Here is a 12,649-nt window from a genome sequence, read left to right as displayed (position 1 = left end):
ATCACAACGCCCTGTTTCCTCAATTAGGGCAATGGTTCAATGCTCCAACCTTGCACGGATTTGAAAAGAAGTTTCTTTGTGACCATAAATTCTTTCTTGGAACGGTTTATTTAAGAAAACAAATCAAGGGGCGCCTGGGTGGCTCAGTGGGTTAAAGCCTCTGCCTTCGGCTCAGGTCATGATCCCAAGGTCCTGGGATCGAGCCCCACATCGGGCTCTCTGCTCTGCGGGGAGCCTGCTTCCTCCTCTCTCCCTCTCTCTCTGCCTGCCTCTCTGCCTACTTGTGATCTCTGTCTGTCAAATAAATAAATAAAATCTTTAAAAAAAAAAAAAAAGAAAAGAAAAGAAAACAAATCAAGACCTTTAGGAAGTTCGTGGTTTGGACGACAAAGTGGTGGTGGGAAAAACTGATTTAAATTTCATCCCCCTGGTAGGATGAATCATGCTGGGGGTACCAGTTAACCATAACCTTGCAGGAAGGTAGACTTTTTTTGGATTTGATAGGCTTTATTTTAATAAAAAGGAGGAAGTTGATTGAAATAGCCCAAAGGGGAGAGTTGGGAAATCATTTTCAAGGCTTTGTGGGAGCCCATCCTGCCATCATGAAACATAATCACAACTTGAATGAGAGCAAAGAAGCAAAACAAAAGGGGGAAAATGGGGAAACAGCAGAACATGACCACAGTCAGATGTAACTCTTTAAAGAACTGCCACTGTGTCAAGTGTCGTACCCTGGGAGGAAGAACTTCCCAACAAGGACAGGTTTCGGAATGCAAAGCCACAGAACAGACAGCAGGATGCTGGGGGCATGGCTACGGCCTTGATCTTTTCTCCAGCTACACTTGAAGCCACTCGTTTTCTCTCATCAGTAAAGTGCCTACTGAGTTCCTCGCACACAGTAGGAATGGAGTAGGAACTTTGTTGAGGAGCTTAGGTATGTGTTTCTAACTAGGCCACCAAGGTAGACCTTACATAGGAATGTCCTGGAAATCCACAGAGGATTCAATTAATATAGCACAGCATCCTAAGGAAAACAAAACACCACAAGTAGGTTCTGAGCCCAGACCATTTTCCAGTGCATTTTAGGGGGTAGGTGTGGGATGGCTACGATTTGCTCACCGGAGATGGAAACTAGAGCCCACGGCCTCGCTGAAGATCAAACACACACACCCACCTGTGCCTCAGCCATGCCTTCCAGGGCTGTAGGGGGAGCGGTCACTTGGAGGTAACTGGTTTTAGGAAGAAGGGTATGAGATAAGGATGGGAAGAGGAGAGTGAGCGTGCCTGCCTTCTTGCTCTCCTCTCTCCTCTCTACCATGGTGGGAGACAACGGCAAGCCTTCCCACTGATCCTGAAAGGATCAGTTCTACAGATAAGAATTTCACTTACCAGGCACGGCGCTAGGCAGTGATGGGATACATGTTTTCTGACCTCAAGGAACTAACTCTTGCCAACAAAAGTCAGAACCTTCCTGCAGCCATACTCTCCAAACCCCAGCCCACCTAGGGCTTCCCTGCCTTTAGCCTCGATTCTCCAACACATCCCTAAGTTCATGCATAAACTAAGTCACCAGCCCCGGTGATGAAATTCTAGCAAATGCCGGCTGAGACCAAATCAAAATCTTGCTTTAAAGATTCTACTTTAAAAAAAAAAAAAAAAAAAAAAAAAGATTCTACTTTAAGAATTTCGTGTGGACAGCCAAGGAAACAGTCAACAAAACCAAAAGACAACTGACAGAATGGGAGAAGATATTTGCAAATGACATATCAGATAAAGGGGTAGTATCCAAAATATATAAAGAACTTAAATTCAACATCCAAAGAACAAATAATCCAATCAAGAAATGGGCGGAGGACATGAACAGACATTTCTGCAAAGAAGACATCCAGATGGCCAACAGACACATGAAAAAGTGCTCCACATCACTCGGCATCAGGGAAATACATATCAAAACCACAGTGAGATACCATCTCACACCAGTCAGAATGGCTAAAATTAACAAGTCAGGAAACAACAGTTGTTGGAAAAGATGCTGAGAAAGGAGAACCCTCCTGCACTGTTGGTGGGAATGCAAGCTGGTGTAGCCACTCTGGAAAACAGTATGGAGGCTCCTCAAAAGATTGAAAATAGAGCTACCCTATGACCCAGGAATCGCACCACTGGGTATTTACCCCGAAGATACAAATGTAGTGATCCGAAGGAGCACATGCACCTGAATGTTTATAGCAGAAATGTCCACAATAGCCAAACTATGGAAAGAACTTAGTTGTCCATCCACAGATGAATGGATAAAGAAAATGTGGTATATAAATGTGATGGAATACTATACAGCCATCAAAAGAAATGAAATCTTGCCACTTGCAACGACGTGAATGGAACTAGATGGTATTACGCTGAGCGAAATAAGGCTATCAGAGAAAAATAATTATCATATGATCTCCCTGATATAAGGAGTTTGAGAGGCAGGGTGGAGGGTTGTGGGGGGTAGGGAAAGAAAAAATGAAACAAGATGGGATCGGGAGGGAGACAAACCATAAGAGACTCTTAATCTCACAAAACAAACTGAGGGTTGCTGGGAGGTAAGGGGTTAGGGAGAGGGTGGTTGGGTTACGGACACTGGGGAGGGTATGTGATATGGTCAGTGCTGTGAAGTGTGTAAGCCTGACAGTTCATAGACCTGTACCCCTGGGGCAAATAATACATTATATGTTAATAAAAATAATTAATTAAAAAAAAGAATTTCGTGTGGAGAGCCAATTTCTAGCTTCTTAATCTTTCTAATTTTCAACTCTCTGTCCTCTACTAAAGCTGTTGATAAGAGGAAAACAGATGAAGCCAAGAGGGTTGATTTGCTGGCTTTTAGAGAAGGGAGTTTGTTTCAGTGACGCCTGCGAATTCCAGAAGATGTCACCTGTCCTTTATGCCTCTTTTCTACCATGATGGGTAATCAGAATCTGGTCACATTTACAGTTCTCAGGGCTTGGTAATTCCTTCATCTGAATGGACTGTCTGCCTTTGCGCAAAGGCACTGTTGGAGACGCAGACGTGAGCAAGTTCTTATCTCAAGGAGCTAACATGTTCTCAATATGCAGCGGTTATAATTAGTAAAGTTTATATTTTCTCTCAGTGTGTTGTGTGAAGGGGCTGTTATTTGTAAATATTACTGGTTTATAAGCCCTGTTGCTTTTCAAAAAGTGCTTCGCTCTTGTGTTTTTAATTATGTGAGGTAAATTGCCAAATGCAGATGTTATATTTTTAAGTCACTTCAGAAGAGAGCTAATCAAAGCATCTATAAAGATAAGCCACATCTTAAATACTACACACAATTTTAAAAGTTATCTTAATAATAGCTAACGCAATACAGTAATAGGGTACACGGGGTTTCCTGTATTCTAATCAGTTCTAAGCATATATATATACACACTCTCCAAATTCCCACAGTAACTCTACGAATAGAGTGCCATTATTATCCTGATTTTATGGGTGAGAATGTAGACGGAGCAGGCCCAGGTAGAGAGAGGAATGCCGACAGATTATTACAGGGAATGGGATAGTTCAATGTTGCACCAAGAATGTGGAAATGAAGAAAACACCTCAGAGTCCATAATCACTGAACTGAGTTTAGCCAAAATCTAAAAAAAAATCAGAAATTCTGATGGCACAAAACTGAATTAGGTGACTGAGTATATAGCAAGTACTGGAAAAAAAAATCACACAAAGAACAGGTTTAAGTTACAGGGTATATATGAATTAGCCTTGACCTTCTGAGAAAGGACAAAAATGATTTTTAAGATTCTGAAAAAGACTTTCTTAATTATTACCAGGAAAACAAAGACAGCAATTAGAAGAGTTAATCCAGAAATGTGAGCAATGTCTTTAATACAGTAAGTCATGAGAAATACTGTTTTGTTATACATTTAGGATACCAAAGCCTGAAATAAAAATGTATCATTCGAGGAAAATTGTATTTCATTTAAATATCATTAACATGCTTCCTATCTCCAGGAGCATGGTCTCAGTTTTCATCTCAATGTCTGGCGTCATGCACACCTGTACAAATCTCATTATCAAACATTAGGAGAAAATTTATAAATCAGAACCCATTTTTCCAACATAGGCACAAGAGTAAAAATTATACTGGGGTCCAAAACAGTCATTTTGTTTCCCATTTAATAAAATTTAAAATAGTTATTAAAATCATACAAAAGAAACTCCCATGATGAAAAAAATATGTATAGGATACGGTCACCAAAATTATGAAATCAAGTATTATAAACCACGCGTCTTAGAGCAAGCATGCGTGGTCTGACTCCTAGCCCAATCAGACAGTACTGGTTTAGTCCAGGTTCCCTTGTACACATCAACTGCACACATCCATTTTCAAAAAGGTCGTACCAAGAGAACCTACTTTATAAGATTGTTGCAAGAATAAAATAAAAGAATATTTGCAATGCTCTGCTTGGTGCATGGTAGGGGCTCAACACGTAGTAGCGACTATTTTCATTCTATTTCATTATCTAAGCACCTCTTATTTATGAATAAAAGACAGACACTAAAGACAGAACTAACAAATCAATTCCCCGAAGATTCTGAAACCCACCAGAAAAAAGGAATGCACACCTAGCCAGCAATTTTAGTAACTTTTTTGGAAAATTCAGTAACACTTGACCTGAAGACTGAAAGCATCGCCAGCCCAGCTGCTAATTATCCACATGCGTACAGATGTGGCTTTCTACAGGGCTATGTGGTCATATTCTTGTGAGAGACAAAATACTGCATATATCATTGTTTCTAATTTGGTATCCCTGGGGTTTTCCCAAGGCAAAGAAATAAGCCTAGGGAAACTATAAAAACCAATAGCCCATAGTTAAAAACCAACCCCCTCCAACAAACTCATCTGTAAATGCCGAACCATTCACCTGCAACCCAGACTGGTCACAACTGGGTGGTGTCTGCACCACTGCGGGAGCATTTTTTTTTTAAACCCTGCATCATGTACATTTTTTAAAATAAAGGTTGATTGAGTGCAGCTCATCAAGGAGCTAGTTTAAAAGGCTAAGTAAAAATGAAAAAAGTGATACTTCCTTCACAGACCCCTAATCTTCAGGAGCATGGTCGCGGTTTCCAGATCAGCATCCGAAACCGTGATGGCCGCTGGCCCAGATACCAGCAGCTGGCAGCTGGCAGTCTGGATGGCTATCGGTCAAAGCCGGCTCTTCATTTCCTGTGATCACACAACATCATTCTTCCTCCCCTGCCCCCACATCTCTTCCACTTTCCCTCTACTTGACCCCAAATGAATGATGTCCAGTGGATGACGTTTAGAATTTTAAATCCTATGCCTTGAGCTTTTTAGAGACAAGACACCACGTGACGCCCACGCCGTGATTAGATGCATCTTTTGCCGATGCAGCACAGAACCTGTTTACTCTTGAAATGATGTCATCGAACACTGCTGATGAGCCTGTCTCACTCTCATGCACCACGTAAGGAATTTATGTAACTTAATTTAGAAGATTAATCTGCGTACATTTGCTGTAAGCTAGAAACAGACAGACTGAGAAGAGTACTTACTTCTGCTCAACATAGAGAGGATCAAAGAATTCCGTTGTGATTTTGTTTGCATACAGGGAACAACCAGTCATTGAGCACAACCCTACAAGGTATCAGAAGGAAAGAATCGTGGTTAGTGTCCTCTCATTAACATCGTGAAGTACCTTGTTTGGGAGAAAGAAAGTATTTACCTGACAGTATGAATACAATCCCAGCCAAACAAGCAATCTTAGCTTTGGCTTTATCTGAGCCTCCGACTTTGGTACACTTCATTCCAAACAGGGCAAATATGGAACCAAAAAAGCCCAGGCTGACAGCAGCAATCATAAGTCCTCTACATGCCTGGATATAACCTGCAATTAGAATAGGTCATCTCCATTAACAGAAAACATGTGGCTGTCCAGGGAGAAATCCCCATTTTGCACTGTCCTTCTGAGTGATTGCTCTGTTTTCTGGAAAACAAAAACAAAAACAAACAAACAAACAAAAACCATCATCATAAGACAAGCAAGCCAGGAAATCACACTTCTAGGATCAGGGTGTGCAGAGTCATCAGGATAGACTCCTTGAGCACTGGTATTCCCACATTCACAGGTGAGGACAGGGAGCCACCAGAGGTTATAGGATACGCCAGAGATGAGTCAGTAAGAGACTAAAACAGATTCCACCCTGTTCTGACTACAAAATCCTTCTCCGTAAGAAACATCGTCTGCCACTGTCTCAACCCTTCTCCTCCTTTGCACATTTGACCTTTGAGATGGATGTTTTCATGGTTTTGAGATTATAAAAATTTATAATTGGGCAGCATGGCATTCTGATATTAGTGGAACCTCATAAATGAGGCCAACTGGAATCCCATCAGAAACCATGATGAGTCTAAATCAAGAAGTATTTTAATGACATTTTATTATTTTCAGAGCACACAGAGGAAAACCGGGTTTAGAAAAGCAGGATTGTTCTCTTACACTGTTGGTGGGAAAGCAAGCTGGTGCAGCCACTTTGGACAACAGTGTGGAGTTTCCTCAAAAGTTAAAAATAAAGCTACCCTATGACCCAGCAATTGCACTACTGGGTATTTACCCCAATATACAGATGTAGTGAAAAGAAGGGCCACATGCGGGGTGCCTGGGTGGCTCGGTGGGTTAAGGCCTCTGCCTTCGGCTCAGGTCATGATCCCAGGGTCCTGGGATCGAGCCCCGCATCGGGCTCTCTGCTCAGCAGGGAGCCTGCTTCCTCCTCTCTCTGACTGCCTCTCTGCCTACTTGTGATCTCTGTCAAATAAATAAATAAAATCTTTAAAAAAAAAAAAAAAGAAGGGGCACATTCACCCCAATGTTCACTGCAGCAATGTCCACAATAGCCAAACTGTAGAAAGAGCTGAGATGCCCTTCAACAGACGAATGGATAAAGAAGATGTGGTTCATGTAGACAATGGAATATTACTCAGCCATCAGAAAGGATGAATGTCCACCATTTGCATCGGCATGGATGGGACTAGAGGAGATTCTGCTGAGTGAAGTAAGTCAAGCAGAGAAAGACAATTATATGGTTTCACTTACTTGTGCAACATAAGGAACAGCATGGAGGACATTAGGAGAAGGAAGGGAAAAATGAAGGGGGGGGAATCAAGAGGGGGAGATGAGCCATGAGAGACTATGGGCTCTGGGAAACAGACTAAGGGTTTCAGAGAGGTGGGATAGGTTGGCCCAGTGATGGGTATGAAGAAGGGCATGGGTTGCATGGAGCACCGGGTGTTATACGCAAATAATGAATCACGGAACGTGACATCAAAAATCAATGATGTACTGTATGGTGAATAACATAACATAATAAAGTTTTTTTTTAAGTTTTTAAAAAGCAGAGTTGTTTACTAAAAGAATACTCTGTCATTATGAAATTAACTACATACATATAAATGGATGCTTTCCAAGCCCCCCAAAACCTCATTCTATTGGGTTGTCTGACCATTTCCTGGCATCACCCATTTTCTTAACCACCTATTCTTACTTGCAGAGCCAAGGTGGGGATCAACTTCGACATGGCTTTTGTCCAGACACTAACAAATTTTAAATTAACAGAATTTAAACCCATACATTTTAAGCACATAAGGTCATTTTCATTTCAGCCTGAAACAGGGCCATATTTCAACCTGAAATAGCGATGGCATATACCAGCTGTAAGTAAATGTTTGTTGAGTAAATGAACATATGTGTACATCAGGCTTACATATGGAATTAAGTTTTCTAATTTGAAAAGATTCATAAATACAGCAAGTCATTTATTGGTAGTATCCAGGGAAAGCCTACGATAAGTAATTCTAATACTATGGTAATTATAAATTCAAGAAATGAGGCTGACAGGTCACTTCCAGCCCACGTTGCTTTGAAATGAAATTTTAAGCCTCAATTCCATTGCTAGGATCTATTTTGAAGAGTACTCTGAAAGTGCTCGGTTTAATTGCAACACATTTAGGCCTCCATGAAGGTAGACAGCAGTGACAATGTTCTATTTTATAATGTGAACTACTTCCACAGACAAAATAGTTCTGCTGGTAGTGAGGTTATCAAAAACAGCAAAACAAATTTATTATTAGCACAACAGGACAAAGGACGCTTATTCTGGTAGCAATTATAATGCTGCAAGGCTATCTGGGTCTCTGCTGCATAAGACTGAGCCAGGTTTTGTTTTTGTTTTTTTTAAATTTCCACCCTTAGTCCCCCAGCCAGACCTGGGGGTGGAGGTGGTCGGGGAGAAGAGAGGCAGGCAGAAGCACAGATGGAGAGGAAGGCCCTTTGCCCCTCATAAGACTGGAGAACATCTATCAGGATAACCACAACTGGCTCATCATTTACCACCAGAGCTCCTGGGACAGTGTGGTTTCATTTTTTTCGGAGATTTATTGCAATCTCTGGTTTAGAGGTATGTTAGCTGACTCGTGGCAATCACAAAGCAGAGAAAACAGTCTGTATGAGAGGTAGCCTCTATAATATATGCATAAATATTATCTTAAAAAACTTCATTTACTTTCGCAATCATATGGGCTCGATGAGCAGAAGCAGGAGCCTGGCAAAAGGCGAAATCCTACAATCTGATCATTTAGAACACAGGATGAGTTTTCCCAGATGTAGATGGGGGCAAGAATCTCAGGCTGGTGCGTTCTATCCTTCATCTGACTTCATAGAAAACACCACGAGTCTTTAAACTATATTCAACCATTCACTGCTAATACTTCTTTCTGAGGTTCTCTTCCTGTTCTCCTGTCTCAGCCCTCAGGTCTGCAGCAGGACTGGTCTCCTGGCACAAGCAGGAGAGGAGAAATACTGTCCCTGATGAGCTTGGGTCCTTGCTCAGTAACCACCAGAACCCTGACCTGGAGAAAAAGGTACCTATTTCCAGCCTCCAACAGCAGCGGGGAAACTGCTAATTTGCTCTATGAACAAAGGAAGGCGCCTGACCATACAATCATTGGCTAGAGGGAACAAAGAGTAGGGACCGGACTCTCCGCAGGATAAAGACCACCCTGGCTGCTGGCGGTAGATGGAATCCAGGTGTTGGTAAGCCTGCATTGTGTAAATTTGGGGCTACCAGTCCTTAAAACACCCACAGACGCAGGCCTCAGGTGAGTTCCAACAAACTCAAGAGTTTATCTTTTGCAAGGCTAACCTCTACAGCTTTGCTTATTAACAGTTCCAGAGGGCAAAACTTGTAAGTAAGTGAAGTGGTAGTAAAACCCAGTCAAGGAGGCCATTATTTTTGACAGGTCTAATTTACTGACACCTTTAATAGCTAATTAACACATTAAAGTGCTGAGGCATGAACATATTTACTTAGAAGTTCTCTGCCGTATAATTTATAGTTAACTCTCTTGGAAGAAATGGCAAACATTCCCACTAACACAAACAGATAGCAGGTACTAAAAACAACTTTGCTGAAAATGATTCTTAGATGAAGACCGTGCGGTGCTTTGAGAGGCATGGGAGCTGGAGATAAACAGAAATCACGAGCTTGTTCCACCGTGAAATTTTCAATTAGTAAAATACAGAGACTTTAAGTTAACGAATTCCGCTAGAGGAAACCTTCAAGGTGTCCCTTAAAAGTTAAGTGATTTCCAAATGATGTGTGCCTTATTTTCCATTTCAAATGAGCAAAAATGAAAACATCCACCTGGTGGAGACAACTCCCTAGTAGCACTCTTGTGAGCTGGTAGAGAGGGGGGAGAAAAAAGAATGTGCTTTTCTCATGTGGGTAGCTTTGTGTGGCTTTTGCAAATCCTGGGAAAGAAGAGTGGAATAGGAGGAAGGCATGAAGCCTGAGGCTCAGCTCTGGGTCTTCTACTTATTTACCTTCTGTGAGACTTGATTACATGACCTTATCTCTCTGGAGCCTCAGTGTTTTCATCTGTAAAACAGGGATAAGAGCACTTCCTTCGCAAGACGAATGGTACAAGCAGCGTCCGGTGAGTTTTAAGAAACTCACCAAAGCTTCCCTTCCATCGTACTAAGATGGATTCTAACCAGAACTTGGGAGTTGGCGTCGTAATGTAAAATTAAATCTACACATTTAGCTTTTCTTGGTCTCATTTTCCTTACAGGGATGATACTGGGGAAAATGTCACCATCATCTATACCCAAGAAGCTCCTTCTTCCGCCTAAGACTAGAGAGAGTTGTGGGCCTTCTCTTTTCCTTTCTGGATTCTTTTTTCAATCTAGAGCCTCTGCCTGGTTTAAGGGGAGGACTGGCTTGCTCAGGCCTGTGGTCACCAAGGCCTACAGTAATGCAGCCTTCTCTGCCCCTTCAAAGGAGTGTCAGGGAGTCCAATGGGCCGTGCGATGTTGGCTGGACCTCTCAGAACCAGCCTCCACCAGATGCAGCTGCCCTGGGGAATACAGCAGACGCCTTATGGAGGGGCCTGCTCTGGGAAGGTCAGCTTGTAGGATGGGGGGATCAACTCCTCTATGTGAAAACAAAGCTGTGTGATTAAACCCCCCAAGATGTTATTCTGAGAGACACAGAAAAGTAAGGCTTAACACTCTGGCAATGCTGTCTTAAGCCACAGAAGGCAGAGGTGGCAGGAAGAAATTTATAAATTTGATCATAGTACACATTTCAAAGTTTTGTATAAGAACAGGTGTCATAAATGTAAATAAAGACAAGCAATGGGCTGAAATTGTAACGTATATAACAAGTCAAGGACTGACCTCCAAAATTTAAAAAAAAAAAATCATTTATGGGCACTAGGCTGGCTCAGTCAGAAGACTCTTGATCTGTGGGGTTGTGAGTTTGATCCCCATACTGGGTGTAGAAACTGTGTGGATAAAGAAATAAAGTTAAAAAAACAATTATTTAGGAGTGCCTGGCTGGCTCCGTTGGTAGAGCCTACGACTCTTGACCTTGGGGTTGTATGTTTGAGCCCCACATTGGGTGTAGAGATTACTTAAAAATAAAATCTTAAAAACAATCACTTTCCATGGAATGGAGGAAGATATTTGCAAATGACACTCTAGACAAAGGGCTGATATCCAAGATCTATAAAGAACTCCTCAAACTCAACACACACAAAACAGATAGTCACATCAAAAAATGGGCAGAAGTCATGAACAGACACTTCTCCAAAGAAGACATACAAATGGCTAACAGACACATGAAAAAATGTTCATCGTCACTAGCCATCAGCGAGATTCAAATCAAAACCACATTGAGATACCACCTTACACCAGTTAGAATGGCCAAAATTAGCAAGACAGTAAACAACATGTGTTGGAGGGGATGTGGAGAAAGGGGAACCCTCTTACACTGTTGGTGGGAATGCAAGTTGGTGCAGCCACTTTGGAAAACAGTGTGGAGATTCCTCAAAAAGTTAAAAATAGAGCTACCCTATGACCCTGCCATTGCACTACTGGGTATTTACCCCAAAGAGACAGATGTAGTGAAAAGAATGGACACATGCACCCCAATGTTCATAGCAGCAATGGCCACGGTTGCCAAACTGTGAAAAGAACCAAGATGCCCTTCAACGGACAAATGGATAAGGAAGATATGGGCCATATATACAATGGAGTATTACGCCTCCATCAGAAAGGATGAATACCCAACTTTGTAGCAACATGGATGGGACTGGAGGGGATTATGCTGAGTGAAATAAGTCAAGCAGAGAGAGTCAATTATCATATGGTTTCACTTACTTGTGGAGCATAAGGAATAACACGGAGGACATGGGGAGATAGAGAGGAGAAGTGAGATGGTGGAAATCGGAGGGGGAGACAAACCATGAGAGACTGTGGACTCTGAGAAACAAACTGAGGGTTTTGGAGGGGAGAGGTGGGGGGATGGGTGAGCCCGGTGGTGAGTATTAAGGAGGGCACGTATTGCATGGAGCACTGGGTGTAGTGCATAAACAATGAATTTTGAAACACTAAAAAGAAATAAAATAAAAATAAAATAAAAACAAAAAAACCCAATCATTTATATCAAGAGGAAACAAGAGACTGTAGGCATAAGATATAGACAGGCAATGTATGAAAGTGAAAGAAAGAAAGTGGTCAATAAATACATGATAAAGTGGTAAAAAATCATTGGCAAAAACTTGGGAAATACTGATGAAAATGATAACGGGATACTATGTCACCTATGATGCTGGATGAAAAACTTAGTGGTGAGAATGCAGAGAAACAGGCATCCTCGTATGTTGGTGGACTGCGATTTGGCGCTATAAACCGAACATTAAAATGTATCATCTACCCCCTGACAGTACCATTTCTCAGTATCTACTTTACAAAAATACACAAGTGTATAAAGAGATGAATATTAAGATTTTCAGTGCAGGGGTGCCCAAGTGGCTCAGTTGGTTAAGCGGCTGCCTTCGGCTCGGGTCATGATTCCAGGGTCCTGGGATCGAGCCCCGCATTGGGCTCCCTGCTCAGCGGAGAGCCTGCTTCTCTCTCTCCCTCTCTCCCTGCCGCTCTGCTTACTTGTGCTCTCTCTCTAGCTCTCTGTCAAATAAACAAATAAAAAAAAAATTAAAAAGAAACTTGAAAAAAAAAAAAAAAAAAATTTTCAGTGCAGCACCACCACCAACGACACGCTGGAAAGGGCCCTT

The 12,649-nt window shown here is 41.9% G+C and overlaps 1 protein-coding gene across 2 annotated transcripts in view; it reads right to left on the bottom strand.

Annotated features, from left to right (window-relative positions):
- LOC111147025 (claudin 10) overlaps nt 1-12,649 on the bottom strand; it is a 132,146-nt gene that overhangs the window by 10,356 nt on the left and 109,141 nt on the right. For both annotated transcript variants that reach the window (XM_022502873.1, XM_022502875.1), the window contains exons 2-3: nt 5,745-5,906; nt 5,575-5,656 (exon numbers count right to left, since the gene is read on the bottom strand). In XM_022502873.1, the coding sequence (XP_022358581.1) occupies nt 5,575-5,656; nt 5,745-5,906 (244 nt within the window). The remainder of the gene's footprint in view (nt 1-5,574; nt 5,657-5,744; nt 5,907-12,649) is intronic.

Source organism: Enhydra lutris, unplaced genomic scaffold (assembly GCF_002288905.1).
Source record: "Enhydra lutris kenyoni isolate GAN:26980312 unplaced genomic scaffold, ASM228890v2 scaffoldscaffold15, whole genome shotgun sequence".
Classification (NCBI taxonomy): domain Eukaryota; kingdom Metazoa; phylum Chordata; class Mammalia; order Carnivora; family Mustelidae; genus Enhydra; species Enhydra lutris.
The sequence above is the reverse complement of the archived record's forward strand: the minus strand, read 5'-3'. Positions and strand labels throughout refer to the sequence as shown.